This window comes from Gopherus flavomarginatus, chromosome 3, assembly GCF_025201925.1.
Source record: "Gopherus flavomarginatus isolate rGopFla2 chromosome 3, rGopFla2.mat.asm, whole genome shotgun sequence".
NCBI lineage: Eukaryota > Metazoa > Chordata > Testudines > Testudinidae > Gopherus > Gopherus flavomarginatus.
The window spans coordinates 18,104,187-18,119,521 of NC_066619.1; the positions used below are offsets into that span (position 1 = coordinate 18,104,187).

A 15,335-nucleotide genomic window follows, 5' to 3' on the forward strand; every position below is an offset into this window, starting at 1 on the left:
TGATGACTAAGTATTGGCAGCCTAGAGATGCTGGGAACTAGAGTGAACAAATTAATTATTTGACCCATCCTATATGCCAGGTGAATATTGCAAAATAAAAGAATATGGTGAGGATAAAATCCATGTTGCCATCTCTTGTGATTTTAGCATAAGTCTCATGATATTTGGTGTTTATCTTAAAATCCAGCTCCCAGAGTCATGTTGTTTTGTGGAAATCTCAGCTTTCATTTTAAAAAGTAAGTTTCTTGTCCTCACAGCAGCTAAGGAAATGTGGACCCTAAAATTTCAAATTTCAGAAGATAAATGAAAATAACTCAAATTTTATTAAAAATCCTATCATTTTTAAAGACAAGTTTATACTGTAATTATTTGGGGTCTGACTCCTGATTTTTGAATGCTTGGAGTTGGCAGTACTGGAGATGGAAAAATCAAGGCTGATCAGCTTTAAAAAACAGCAAGCTTTTGTTAATGGTTTAAACTCCTGTCCCTGCAGAACAGACTCCTAGGAGCAGATGAAACAAACCAATCAACCCCCATGCAAACCAAAACCGGGGAGCTTTACACTAACAGGAGGTGAGCTAGCTACATAAGCAGGGACATGCACAGTATTAAATAGCTCCGTTGAGGAAAAGTTACTTCCCACGCTTTACCTACAGAGGGCATCCCAGCTCATTCATATGTAAACTCAATGAATGCAGCTGCTGGAAGCAGCAGGGCTCAGGGTTTGTTTTTTTTTCCAGTGGAATCTTTTCCGTGATCCGGTTGGTTTCTCTCCACTCTCCACGTTTTCCCTTCCAGCCCTCCACTTCTTTGGATCAATGGATGTTACAGCTCTAACTCCCATCTCACATACTGCTGGTGGACAGCTCCAGTAACAAGTGAGAGCTTTACATCCCCCTTCTTTTCCCCCCACACCAACATCTGCCAAGAAGGAAAAAACCCACACACTTTCCCTTTTGTATTCTTCTGATTTTTTTTCATTTTTTATAAATACATATATATATATATATATAGTACTTTGCCCAGCTGTGGAAATGGAGCAACCCCTAATCTTTTGATGCACCCTGGTTCGCTTTTTTGCAGTATTTTTCCATGTATGGTTTTCCAGCAGTGGGAGCACCGTTCCCCACCTTTCCCCCTTTTCCTTGAGTTAGTTTCCTAACATCATCTGGAGGCTTGGCGGCTCTTGAACTGAATATAACTTTTTTTCCTCCACATCCCCCAACTCCCCCTTTGCTGAGCCTTGTCAGTGGGGACTGGAGAAAAAAAAAACCCAGAAGAGGAGGAGGCAGGAGGGGCTGTGTGTGTGATTATTGCTGGTGCTCAGGACCCAAATCTCTGTAGGTGCGTGTTGAAATATGGAGAATAGTCTTGGATGTGTTTGGGTACCAAAGCTGGCTTTTCTACTCTTCGGATTTTCTCTGATCAGCCTGAATCTTCAAGTCACCGGTAAGTGATTGCTGCCTTATTTGTCTTTCGCACTCCATGGAGAAGGGTGAATTTTGTAAAATTTGTAAGGAATGTGCCTGTCTCTTATATGTTATCAGACTTGCCCCCTCTTTTGATTTTGTTGTTGTTGTGGATTGGTGTAGGCTTTTGCAGGTAGTTGACAGAGATTTGGAAAGGAGTGAGACAAAATCTGGTTTAGAAGCACCCTGAGCAGCCTTTGAAAAAGGAAAACCAACTGAAAGGAAAGAAACCCATAAAAATAAAGGAGAAATGTGGGAGGAGGTGGTGATAGCGTGTGTGTGTGTGTGTATGTATATACACTGGTTTGTATTCTCCTTTGCACCTGACCACTGTTGCAATTGGATTTATTTGCCTGTGGCTTTTTTTTTTTGGATCTTCAGGCTAAGATGGGATCTATAGATTTATTTATATTTTTCAGATGGCAGGGGAAGGGTAAATGATGAAAAGCAAAATATTAGTTTGCAAGATGGAAAATGTAGTTATTTGCAGAGCATCTCCAAACTCCATTTGATTGATATTCTTTGGGGCTGCCTCTCTTTCTTTGCACTTGGCAGGCACATTTTCTGATTAAAAATGGCAAAACTGGTGTGTGTATTGAATTAGGATAGAGAAGGAAAAAGGGGGTATTGAAACTGTGATGTCCGTGTTGGAGGCAGAGAAAAGCTGGGAATTAGAGATTTAAAAATAAATAAATCAGGAATTGGAGTATTAAAGAGAAGTGTTAGGAACTAAGAAAGTGCAGCTTCAATTTGTAGGTGACTGTGTGTGTGTCTCTGTGTATGTGTGTGTGGAGAATGTATGTGGGAAAATATTATTCTCCAGTGATCGTTTTTTCTCCAGAAGAAAATGAGCTGTGTTTCATTAGGAGCAATCTTAGAAGGAGAGAGGCATGAAAAGCAAAAATAAATAAAATAAACACACACAAATTGCTTCCACACCAGCTGCTGCTGAACAATAGAAACCGATATCACCCCCCCTACACACACACACACACAAATGCTACTAAAGCAGCTTTTTTTGTGATGGGTAAAGGGCTGCATATGAAAGCCTTTGCAAAAAGATCTTTACCCTACACTAGTATCATTCAGAATATCAGCTGTATGCAAATAGAAATGCCGTAAATTGTTCATATAGATGATGCTTCCTTTAAAAAAAAAAATATATATATATATATATATGTTATGTTTGTCTTGTTTTGGAGAGCTGGTAAGTGAATTAGGAAGATGCTTATGTTAAATACAAAAAGGTTCATTGTGTGTGTCTGTGTCCCTCAGCAATGTCCTCTGCAATTACTTGCATGGAAGGTGGGATTTGGGCAATCAGAGCAGGATAATAGGTATCTCTCTTGAATTTCCACCTTAAAGGCTAGTAGATTGGAGACATGTCAGTGATCCTCCTTCTGGAACGATGATTGACTTGCAGACTTCTTTGCGGGCATATGGCGAGTTGGGGTCGTGTGTGCGTGCGAGAGAGGAAGAGAGTGAGGATTCACACTGCCTTAATGATGGAGTGGGGGGGAATGATGTCTGATATTATGCAGAAAACTCATTACAGGAGCAGGTTGTTTCCTAGCTGTACATTTTGGTTGTGCATTTCACCCTCTATGTATAATGTGTATTTATTGCATTGCGTTTTGGAGGCATGCATCTCTGTGTTGTACCAAGTTCCCTGATCTGTCCTTTGCAAGCTAGAATTGTGCAAAGTTTTCCCTATGGTTAGCCTCCAGATCCTTCCTGAGATTGTTGTTTTGAGCCCCTTTTTCACAATCTCTGGATTCAACTGACAAAGAAAAGAAAAGAAATCCTGTGTCTTTAAGGAAATGTTGTTAAGTGGCTTTGGCCTCTGCTCATTAGTATCTGAGTTTCCACTACTCTTCTTAGTAGCTATTTTCTCTGTTCAGAAACCTAGCAGGGGACTGATAGCGAAGAAAGCATAATTCACTCTATGAAAGGACCAGTAGGAGGTGCCCTTAATAAGGCCAAGTAGCTGGTTTGCTGTTTGGCAAAATTCCCATTTGGCAGGGCATTTAAAGACTTTGTTGACTCGTAACAAAGGGCTTATAGAGATGCAACACAATGGGACTGTATCCTTTCACACTTTCTAACTAAACGCCAAAGCTGGTTTGGAGATGTAAGAATTTGTTAAAAACTTTAATAACAAAGAGTAGCGTTGCACAGTGTCAACATATGAGGCTGAATATGCTACTTTTGTGCCTGAATGAAGTCATTCAAGTCCTTTCCATTCACACTTTCATTGTCTGTAAGATGCAAAACGTTATGTGATAGGCGATCAAAAGTAAAATCCAAGAAAGAACGTGCTTTTACCTGTACAAAATATGAATGCACAGAGGCATATGTTACTGACCAAGAATTGATGGGCAATGTTCACTGTTTTGGAAAAAGAACAGGAAAAGACATTATTAATTAGAACCAGATCTCTGACTATTTAGGACTTAATACTGGAAAGTAATCACATACGTGATACTATATAGTTTGCTTGCCACTCATAATTAAGTAAATGCAAACTACTCTTTTGTCTGGAGAGGGAAACAAAAACCAACATGATTATTTATTACTTTACTCCCACATCTGGGTATGCTGTTTAGTATGGTACAACATGTCAGAACCTTGCGGTGCTTGGGCAATATGGCAATCCCTGTCTCTGTGAACGGTGCAGTATAAATCGACAGTGACTTGTCACAACATCCATTTCACACGCAGCACAGTTGCCCTCTGTGTTATGACGCGTGGGTTATATGAATGTGTTAGGTTAGGCTTAGGGCATATGGTTACATATTCTTAAAAGTTGTGATGGTTATGATTTGAGGGCAAGCATTTCAATCTATATATTTGCAGCTTTGTCTTTTTATAATTACTTGATTTACTTGTACAGAAAAACTATTTACCTTCTGTTTCTCTTTTTACTTTCTTTCTCCCCCTCCCAGTTTGTGCAAAATTAAGGCCAAATCCTGCTCTCAGTTACATGTGCATAAATATGGACTAATTCTTTCAATGGAGTGTCTCCAGAATTGAAATCAGGATTTCATCCTCTGTTTATTTCTCATTCCTGAATTCCCCTCCAATGTACTTCCCAGCACATAACACAGCACCAGCTGTCTATTCTGGAATCTGAGCCATGATGGTGCCACCTCGATATACACAGCCATGCTAGGCAGACTTAAACCAAGTCTTCTGGAGTGAGTGACTCCAAATACCCACTTGAGGTCCATGTGGAGTTTTGTCTGAGTAAGACCTGCATAATTGGGTCATCAGTTTAAAACAAGCTCTAGTACACTGATAGAGTAGTCTGAATTTCCTAATGGGTCCTTTCAGGGGCGGCTCTCTGTTTTTTGTTGCCCCAAGCGCGGCAGTCAGGCAGCCTTCGGCGGTCTTTCTGCGGGAGGTCTGCTGCCTTCAGTGTATCCACCGCTGAATTACTGCCAAAGCCGTGGGACCAGTGGACCTCCCGCAGAAATGCTGCTGAAGGCTCCCTGGCTGCCGCCCTCATGAAGACCAGCACGCTGCCCCCCACGGCTTGCCGCCCCAGGCACGTGCTTGCTGCGCTGGTGCCTGGAGCTGCCCCTGGGTCCTCCCGCCCTCTGCCACCACACTAGCATCTTTTCCCTCTGCTAGGCGAAAATCTAGTTTTGTATCACCGTTTGTGCAGTGTGCATGTGATATGCCACTGTATTCTCTTTGACTTCACTTTGCAAAGTTGCTTGTCATTTGTGTTGTGCTTTTACCTAATCTCCAAGATATGTATATGCAGGTGTGTGTATTCTTTATGCTGCCCAGTTTGGTTTCTTATAGTGCATAAGTGGCATTTCATGAATTCCCTCAATGATATGCTGCCTTTAATAAAATATTTTCTCTTTGATGATCTTTCAGAGTAACTCCTCACAGTCTCACAATGCACTTACTTTCATCTACACGTACTTTAGAGACCCACCATTGAACCTCTGGCTCTTATTTTCTGCCTAGTAAAAAAGAAGTTATAAAATCAAAATAGTTTTCTATGTGGCTGTTTGTACAGCAAATGCAGCTACCAGGATACAGTTTCTAAACTGATTTTGCAACTGTACTTCTAATGGAAGAGATCCTTGTGGAGGAGATCACTAAATAAATGTGTTTACTACCATACCATAAGAAGTTTGTCCCATCGCAGTACTTCAAAAACTTGCTAGACTGAGGTGTCCCTGATTTTCCTCTTACACTAATCTTAAACCAGTGTTACTGTGTTGGCTTCAGTGGAGTTACTCCTGATTTATGATAATGCAAATAAGTGGAGAACCTGTCTTTTTACACTGGTAACTAAGGGTCAGGCTCTGGTCTTAATTACACCAGTGTAAATAGGAGTAATTTCATTTACATCAGCAGAGTAACTCCATATTTACAAGAGCAAAACTTGTAGGAGAATTTGACCGTCAAATGCAGATTATATTTTCCTGTTTATAACTTCATTTCTGATTGAAATGCAGAATTGTTATAGATGGATCCTATGCAGATAATCTCTCTTTGTTGTAGTATAAATAGAAGTAATTTTCTGAAAATGTTGGCTTTGCCTGTGTGAATTGAATAATGACAACCTTCCACAGAGGCCTTCAAGACTAATTATCTAAAGACAGAATTTCACATGGTTCTGTTAAAATAATCCCTAGGGTGAATCATTGACTTACATTTTATATCTCTACTACAATCCAAGGTAAACATGTTAGGCCTAATTCTGATTTCAGCTATACCACAGTTATAGTAATGTATCTTCACTGACTTCAGTGGAGTTGCTCCTGATTTGAACCAGTGTGAGATCTGCATATGTAGGGTTCCACCCTGCAGGTTGTTGAATGCCTTCTACATTCATTGAGTCAGCACCTGACAGAAAGCATGTCACCTTTCTGAAGTCTGGGTTCTTATTGCTACACTTTCAATAAAATGGGTAAATTATTGACTTTGTCATTTTGGGAAGCTTTGCACACCCCAAATTCAGATTTGCACAAGCAACCTCTTTGATTTGTGTATGCATGTCTGAGATTCTGGGTGCACAAAAATGAGATGTCATTATCTCTACTCCTCAAGCCCAGGGGACAGAATGTTGAGTGCAAATTTCAAGGCTGGGTTGAGGCCATAATGTTATGCAGATTTTAGCAGCAGAATGATTGTACTGTATTGTACCAGACCTCCTGTCAAATATTTTTCACTCCCATCTTAAAGATTTTCTTCTCAAATGTTATGAGCATTTGTGGAGATGTCCCAAGTTGCTATTGGTTTTGATCCTCATGAAATAACAATTAGTGTGTTCACTGCATATGCACCCACTCTCTTCCTTGCTTTCCATAAAGTTTGCTGTTTTTTTTAGCACTCTTTCTGATGATAAGCAACTGTAATTGCTAACTAATGCTCAGAATGCTTGATGCTTGTGTATCCTAGTTTAATGTTGGTAGAATGTCTTTGTCTTAAACATTAAAGAGATTCATTCCTTTGGGTCTGCCATATAGAATACTTTAAGGAAAGCTATCAAATTAGCTTTATTCTATGAACAGCAATGGCTGAAAGTTATAAAGAGTAGTTTGTGATTTCTGATTATCAATACACTGATAAAGCAGAGTATAATTTTCTTCAAAGATAACACAATGGATAACTGACCTTTCAGAATTGTTTCTTTTAAACAATGTTTGTCAATTTTCGATTTGATGTGAAAGTCTACAGCTATATTGGGATAATGTAAGAACGCCTCATTTGGTAGTTTATAGATATCCTCATGGTAAAGGAAACTGCAGCTACAGAGAGACATGAAAAAATGCACAATTACATATCTGTTTCAGTCTCCATTGATGGCAATCATTTACCAGCAGTAATACCAATACATACTGTAATTTTATAAATGCTATGAATACTCAAACTATATTGAAAACTGGTTAAGCGGCTGCCCAAAGAATTGGTAAAATACTACTTATCAAACAGAGAAGCCCTTTAAAGAGATACTATCACCATGGAAATTAAATGTCCACCTGAAAATTTGGTTCCTACTCTTGCTAAAAAATATAGCCTCCTAAAGCTCTTAGAAGACAAACGTTTTACTGAAGGAGTTTCCCATCAAATTTGAGGAGATCAAAGACCAATTTCAGGCTGGCATCCCATCCACAGATGAAGACAATTTTAGATGAATGCACTGCTTTAAGCCTCAAACAACTCTCTATATGCAAATTCTTGGAATCTTTCAGTCTGAGGTGACAGAAGTACCGCCCTTGGATCTTGTCTTGGGCTAAGAGCTCCCAGGTGTTGAGGTCAACACTGCAAGATTGGAGGTTGCAGTCAGTGGCGTAGCCAGGTTTTCAGTGTAGGGGGAGCAAACATAAAAAAGGTGCCCTCCCTTGGCTCCTTCTCTGACCACACCCCCCGACTGGACCCCCCCTCCCACTCACCTTCCGTCCTGTGCCGTGGCCTGTCCCTGTCCTGCTCCTAGCACTCAGCGCACTCCATGCAGGGCTCGCCAGCCAGGTGGCCTTAAAGGCACAGGGGCCCTTTCACCTCCCCCCGCATTAGCAAGGGGGATGAGGCGGGGAGTGCTTGGCCACCAAGCCTGGAGCCGAAGAGCTGGCCCCTTCGCTTCTCCGGCCGCGCCTGCCGCCCCTGCATGGCTCCTCCGGAAGTGCTGTTGCTTTTTAACAATAAGCCATAGTGGTTTTAGGCACTTTACTGGTTTGCCAAAGTCTCCCTGTACACCTCCGGCCGTGCTGCTGGCAGCGCCGGCCAGCAGGCGCTGCTTCCGCCCCTGCTGTCCTGAGGGGAAGTGACTGCTTCCACTGAACCCCGCTAGCTATGCTACTGGTTGCAGTGAAGAGTGTCTTCATAGTGTTTTCTTGGTCTGCCCCTAAAATGGGTTCCAGTCTGCAGTTCTCCACAAAAAGATGGTTTTCAGTATTTTACTGTCAGACCACATGGCCACATTGCCTCAATCATGCTCTCACTATAAAAGCATCGTTGCACGTGATGTTGCAGCACCCAAGGACCTCAGTGTTTGGAATAAAATCTTACCATTTAATTCCCACTATCCACCATAGACATCATAAGTTTTATGTGGCGTTGATAACTAGTCCATGTATGTCAGCCATACAAGAGTGTTATGATGGTAATGGCATGCCAAACATCAGCTTTTGTTTGCAGTCTAACACTGTGTTTGTTCCAGAGATGTTGCTAAAGTTTTCCAAAGGGATCATTGGCTGCACCAATGCACTTTGTAATGTCATTGTCAGTCACTGCATCTCATGAAATGACACTGCCTAGGTAGCAAAATTTGTCAATGATCTTGAGTGATGCATCATTAATCGACACAACTAGAGTAGCTGCAGTATTTCCCAATGCTAGATCATGACTTCAGTCTTCCTTAGGCTGATCATTAAGCCAAAATGATTTGCTGCACATGCAAAGCAGTCAATAAACAACTGAAAGCCCTGATATTATGGATCAATAAAGCATCAGCAAACAGTTTGTGAAAAATTGTCTTCATCACGTCTTTACATGCAAGAAATGCAGATTCAAGACCACTCCATCCATGGGGTACTACGTAGAAATGACACAATCAGTACTATTGTACATTTTGTAGATAGTCATTTTCACTGTTTTGTTGATCTGCTGGCAACCTGTCTCAAGCATTAGTACTGTATGAAAACCTCATTTTCAAACCCTGCCTGCAGGGAGAGCTCACATAGAATCACAGAAGTGTAGGACTGGAAGGGACATCAATAGGTCCTGTTCCCTGTACTCAAGGCAGGACTACATAATAACTAGACTATTCCCGACAGGTGTTTGTCTGACCTGTTCTTAAAAAAGATCCAACAAAGGAGATGCCACAACCTCCCTAGGCAATTTGTTTAATTGCTTAACTACACTGACAGTTAGGAAGTTTTTTGTACTCGCTCCCTTCCTCTCCCCGCACCATCCCAGTTCAGAAATACCAAAGCCGAAATTGAAAAGGCAGCAATAATCAGGCAAACAGACGTGTGCCGAGAGAATGAGGAGGTAGATGGATGGATCTGATAGAGGACTGTTGTGAACATCTGCTGGGAAGCAGAAAAAACCCTTGTAACTCTTTCTAAAGGTGTGTTTTTAAGTGTAAAGTTTCAGGAACATCACGTGTTTTCTAAGGACCTGATCCAAATCCCATTGAAATCAATGGAAACACTCCTTTTGCTTCCAGTGGACTTTTGGATCAACTGAGCACTGGCTGATGAGACTATTGAGATTGGAACCAACTGCTGTTGTACTTTCCTTCTTTTGATTGCTCAGGTTCATGATGGACTCCTGGCTCAACTTATTGCTGGACTTGAGGCCTTGGATAATACCAAGTGCAATATTGGAGGTCAGACTAGATGATCACAATGGTTCTTTCTGGCCTTAGAATCTATGAATTGCTTTAACATCTGCTCCATCCTCTTTTGGAGTTCTGTATGCTGAACTTCCAGGAAGTTAGACTTATTGAAATAATACTTCCCAATATCCTCTGTGATGATCTTACAACTGGAAGCTGGGGAGAAGTGTACAATAAACACATGGGAACACACTTCAAAATGTCATAATCACTAAAATACCTGATTTATGCTCTCAATTTCCCAGACAACTAAAAGTAACCAGTAACAAATGAATACAATCAGGAATGTAATTGCTTTTAAGATGAATACAGAAGAAGATTATTTGTCATCTGGGATTTCTGGTCATGAATTATAGAAGATGTCCAAAGTCCCAGGTACCCTGCGAACAGAAAATAAAGGCTACACCGTGCAGTTGCTGCTGTACCCTGTAGAATAAATAGGAGACCACTATGAATTGTCAGGCTATAATTCTACCATTGGGTTCTGGAAATGAGTTGAACTGAAGGTAAAACTCATCTGACCAGAAAAGTCCTAAAATGGAAATATAGTCTCAATTCATTTTTTAAAAATTTTTTACATAATACATGGTTCCATAGTCCTGTACACGCCTACCAATACCTGAAGGGTTCAGATACTATGGTGGTATGATCTATGTATATATATGCATGGGATGTATGGGTAGCTAATTTCTATGCTTCCAGATAGTACTTGCTTGCTGCTTTTCTCTCCTCCTGCTTCTCCTCCTCAAACTACATTAGCTCCCATTGCTGCTTCCTGTTCCCCAAACTTCTTGATGTCTTCTATTACAGCTAACCTTCCAACTCTGGGTTAATCTCCACCAGAGCAGTTTTGCCGTCTGCTCCACTAGCTTTTGTTACACCGCCACCACAGTGGCTATTTGATGGAATGGATGGATGGAATAAAGTGATTTTCTTAGACAAAAGACCAAAGAGAACAGAGAGAAGCTGTGGCATGGTAAATTGATTTGAGGCTAATTTTGCTCTCTCTACCTGGTGTTTTGATACAGTAGAGGACAATACATTCTGAAAAAATAAATACTGGTATGTTGGCTTTGTCGCCTTTCCCTGACTGGTTATGGATATGAGAGCTGAGTCTTAAATCTCCAAGGGAAAATGCTTAGGGCCAAATCCTGGCTCGGGTTGTTCATGCCTGAAAAGCTGAAGCCAACAGGAGAACCCTGAATCACAATTTATCTGTCCACTTCTATGCCCAATTCTGGTTTCCTAGCAAACCTACAGATAATTAGATGAAGAAATTCATCCATTTTAATGCCAGAAGAGATCTTTAGGTAATTTAGTCTGATCTGCTATATAACGTGGGACATAGTATTTCACCCAGTTACACCTATACTGAGTCCAGTAACTTGCCTGATTAAAGCATCTCTTCCAAAAAGGTATCCAGTCTTGATCTGAAATCCTCAAGAGATGGAGAATCCACCACTTGGTAGTTTGTTCCAATGGTTATTCACCCTCACTAGTGATTTTTTTTTTGGCCTTATATTTAATCTGAATTTGTTTGACTGTATCTCCACCCGTTGGTTCTTGTTACATCTTTCTCTGCTGAATTAAAGAGCCCTGGTATTTTCTTCGTATGAAGGTATACACCATGATAAGTCACCACTCAGTGCTCTTTTGGGTAAGCTAAACAAATTGACCATAGAGGCCCTGACAGTCTGTGTATGCAGCCTCACCTGTCCCATTCCACGTCATTTATGCTGCTACTGTCAGGAATATTCTCCGTGAGACAAGGGAGGGTGACCATGAGAACAGCCAATAATTAGTCCCATAAATATTCTTTCAGGGGCTCAGTCCAACATTTTCCTGTTGACATCATTGTTTTCGTCTTTGAATATGTTTTAAGGTGTAAGATAAAAGAAAAGTATCTGAAAGCCAAAATTGGTTCAGCAAATCTCAGGAATCTCTCTGCTAGGGATGTCTGAAGGCCTATGACTATATTAACTATCTGACTGACTGCTAAACTGATAGGCATTTCCACCTGGCTATACAGCTCCAGAAAGCAGTACTTACAGGAGATGCAGTCCAGGGCAAGATCGATTGATATAATTATATAAAGCGCGTCTTTCTAGGGGAAGGATTTCCAAAAGCATTGCGATTTTTTTATTTTAAATAAAAGTTGCTTCCTTATGAGTTGAACAGACGTCTAAGGAAGTAGTGGGGTACTGGCGGGATACCTGCAGGCATACCAAGTGGAGTTAGGTACTTTAGTCCCTAGCCATGCCCACTTAAAAGTGCTCATTTGGTGCTCAGTTCACATGCTGACCTCCTTCTTCTTTGACGTTCTCTCTGATCCTTTCCTTCTTGCTAGCTGAAGACTGAAAAGCATTGAAAAACGACTCTTTGGGGGGGGGGTTCTAGCTAGAATATCCATGCTTTTCCTCTTTATTACATGGAGTGAGGGAGGGAGTATTTTAAAGAACTCTTTGGGCCTCAGTCTACATGCTCTTCTTTTTCTCTTTGCTGCCTCTCTAATGCTCAGGAAAAATGGCACTTAAAAGTGTCCCCTCAGCTTTTCCCCTCCTCCCCTCTCTCAGATTCTCTGAAGCTGATGACACACCACAGAACATCTTCAGAATGATACTCTGATGCAGTGACCTGGTTCTGAACTTTACCTTTGTATTACTCAAGCGCTGTGGGCTCTTGTACAGGTTGAGGTTTTGTGACATTATCTTGGTGGCAGGTGTTTTTGTAAAGCTCCTGGTGGACAGCTATAAAGCTCAGGTTTTTTTAAGAGCATTTTTTTTATTATTATGAGTCTCGTGGAGAAATGTTTGTGTGAGCTCACCAAGGAAACCCTTGGGCTTTGTAGTGTGTGTGAAAGTAGGTTGGAATTATATGACATTTCTCAGTAGTTTGTTTGCTGGGATGTGTGGGTGTTTTCCCTGATTTATCAAATTTTGTAATTTTCATAGTCATTTGTAAATTTCACAGTATCTTTCACACAGTATTCCCGTTATCCAAAGTAAAAATCAGTTTATACTGGCTCACCTCCTTTTGTATACTGTGTATGCTTCTGAAATAGCACTTGGGGAAGGAGACTTCCCTAACTCCCCATCCCTTATTCACCACAGATTCACCTTGCTTGCTTTAAGAACTGAAACCTCCAAAACAGTTCACTGCTCATAAGATTGAAAAGCTTCATCTGAATCAATGAAGAACATCTTGTTATACACCTGAAAGTATTTTAAGGCCTTAGGTTTTAGACTTTGTTTTAGAAAAAGGAGGTTGGGGAAATTTTTGGTGAAAGAAAACTTTTTTCAGATAAATTAAACATTTTAATGTAGTGTTGGAAACACAAAATGAACATGTATCAGATGGGTAGCTGTGTTAGTCTGGATCTGTAAAAGCAGCAAAGAAGAATCCTGTGGCACCTTATAGACTAACAGAGGTTTTGGAGCATGAGCTTTCGTAGGTGAATACCTACTTCATCAGATGCGTGAACATGGTTATCATATAATATAAGAATATCAGTGTGAAACTGGCTATTTTCACTTCTGTTTCTAATCAATCTCAATTTTCTGCTTAGGATGAGTGAAATGTAAAATTGACATTATGGTCTATGTAGCTTTTTGCAGTAATTGAAAGATGTCATTTCATTGCCACCTATAAATGAGAGTTTCCTTGCCTGCTACAGGGACAACTATGAGGCAGCTTCTATTTTATAGTTTAAAAATACCCCTCAACTGGCCCAAATGTGGGAAGCAATATTTAACAGAGTTACAAATGAAGGAGACCAAAAATCATTAATGTGAGAAATTTTAAAGTGCTGTAGGAGTCATCCCTTTAGTGCAAATTATTCCTTCTATAAAACACAATTTAATGATTCTTTCTCATGTAAATAACTTTTGGGAATAAAAGAGAGGGGGAGACCAAATTTTGGAACTAAAACAAGTGATGTCCCATGGAATAATAGGTACATTTGAGTATCTTCAGTTCTGATGCAGAATGTTACATTCCTCTCTCTCTCTCTCATATAGCCTGAAAAGCGTTGGGGAACGTGACATAAACAAAACAGCTGTACTTCCACACTGTTCCAGCAGCTTTCCTAAGCTCCAAGTATTAAAGAGTAAATTAATTTTTTTTTTAAAAATCTGCCTATGTTAATGATCTAGAAGTTATAATAGAGAAAATGATTCACTTAATATCTGGGGCGAGATACACAGCTGATGTAAATCTTCATTGACATAAATGGAGTTACACCAATTTAGACCAGCTAATTTTTGTCGGAACAATAACCTTTTAATGCAATTTGCTGATGATGATTTTGCATGTTCCACATCATAACATAGATATTAACTCTTTCTTCACAACCACAGTAGACTAGTCAGACTTTGCTAAAGCAGCTGTACTGATATTAAAAGTGTTATTAACATCACTGCTGAGGCCAGTCTAGCATCAGTAACACAATCAGGTGTTCATCTTTGTGCAGGGAATTTGTTGGGACCTGGTATTATATTATTAAAGTATTAGTTATATCTTGATTTGGGCATAACTGAATTGTATCATATTAATAAAACACAATTAAAATCAATGGCATATGATACCGCTGTGAGGATGTGGGCACTTGTGGTTGTTTATAATGTTCTACCAACAGTTCACATGAACAAAAGCATGGATTGTTTTAAAATGAGCAAATTTTCCAGGACTAGTGGAGTTTTTTCCTGCTTAAATGTGTATGCTGGCAAAGAACCACCCCAATCCCTTGGCACAGTTGTTTTGTTTTGGATTGTCTTTGTGAATCAAGAGTGAAATATTTTTAATCTCTAACAGGCAGTGAAATAATGCTGGGTTTTATACTCTTTCTTAAGCTTAAGCCCCATTTAATGCAAATTCTCAAAGTATTGCAGAGTGAGGCCATAAATTGAGAATGAAAAGGTAGAGTCCAATGTGCGGTGAGCCTTGTCCGTTAAACATGCAGTGCTTTAGCCATATTGTCCAGCTATTTTTATCATCAGCTCTCATAGTAGATCCTTAGAATGGGAGATGCAGCCGTTAAACATAGCTATAAAACTAGCTGGCATCACAAAATGCATTGAAACTGTGAGTCTTGGGATAATAAGTTCAAATCCTAACAGAAAAACTGGAGTGGAATCTAAAACAGAAGGATCATAGTGGTGTACTCCCAGGTCTGTGCTGCGCCAGCGATATTGTTCTTATTGATGAAATCCAACTTGTCCCCCAGGGAAGTAAAAAGAAAGCTATAGATTCTTTGCTGGTTATTTCATTCACTACTCATCAGAGGTGGACACTGGTGGCACAGAGGACTCCGGCTGTAACAGTAGTGCAAAGGAAAGATACTGCTGTGAAAATGCAAGATGAACAAGATTATCTGTCACTATGAGCTACGAGACTTAGAGAGTTGTAATGCTGGGAGTCTGTTATAGCAAAAGCATGGTCAATGTTGTACCATTCATTATTTTTAAAGCAGTGCTCCCCACAGTTTTTAATGGGAAATGCTGATT

The 15,335-nt window shown here is 40.2% G+C and overlaps 1 protein-coding gene across 2 annotated transcripts in view; it reads left to right on the forward strand.

The window, feature by feature from the left end:
• The first annotated feature begins 832 nt into the window (after positions 1 to 832).
• Positions 833 to 15,335, forward strand: part of DCC (DCC netrin 1 receptor) — a 933,783-nt gene continuing 919,280 nt past the window's right edge. For both annotated transcript variants that reach the window (XM_050944636.1, XM_050944637.1), the window contains exon 1: positions 833 to 1,449. In XM_050944636.1, the coding sequence (XP_050800593.1) occupies positions 1,359 to 1,449 (91 nt within the window). In that variant the 5' untranslated portion in view covers positions 833 to 1,358. The remainder of the gene's footprint in view (positions 1,450 to 15,335) is intronic.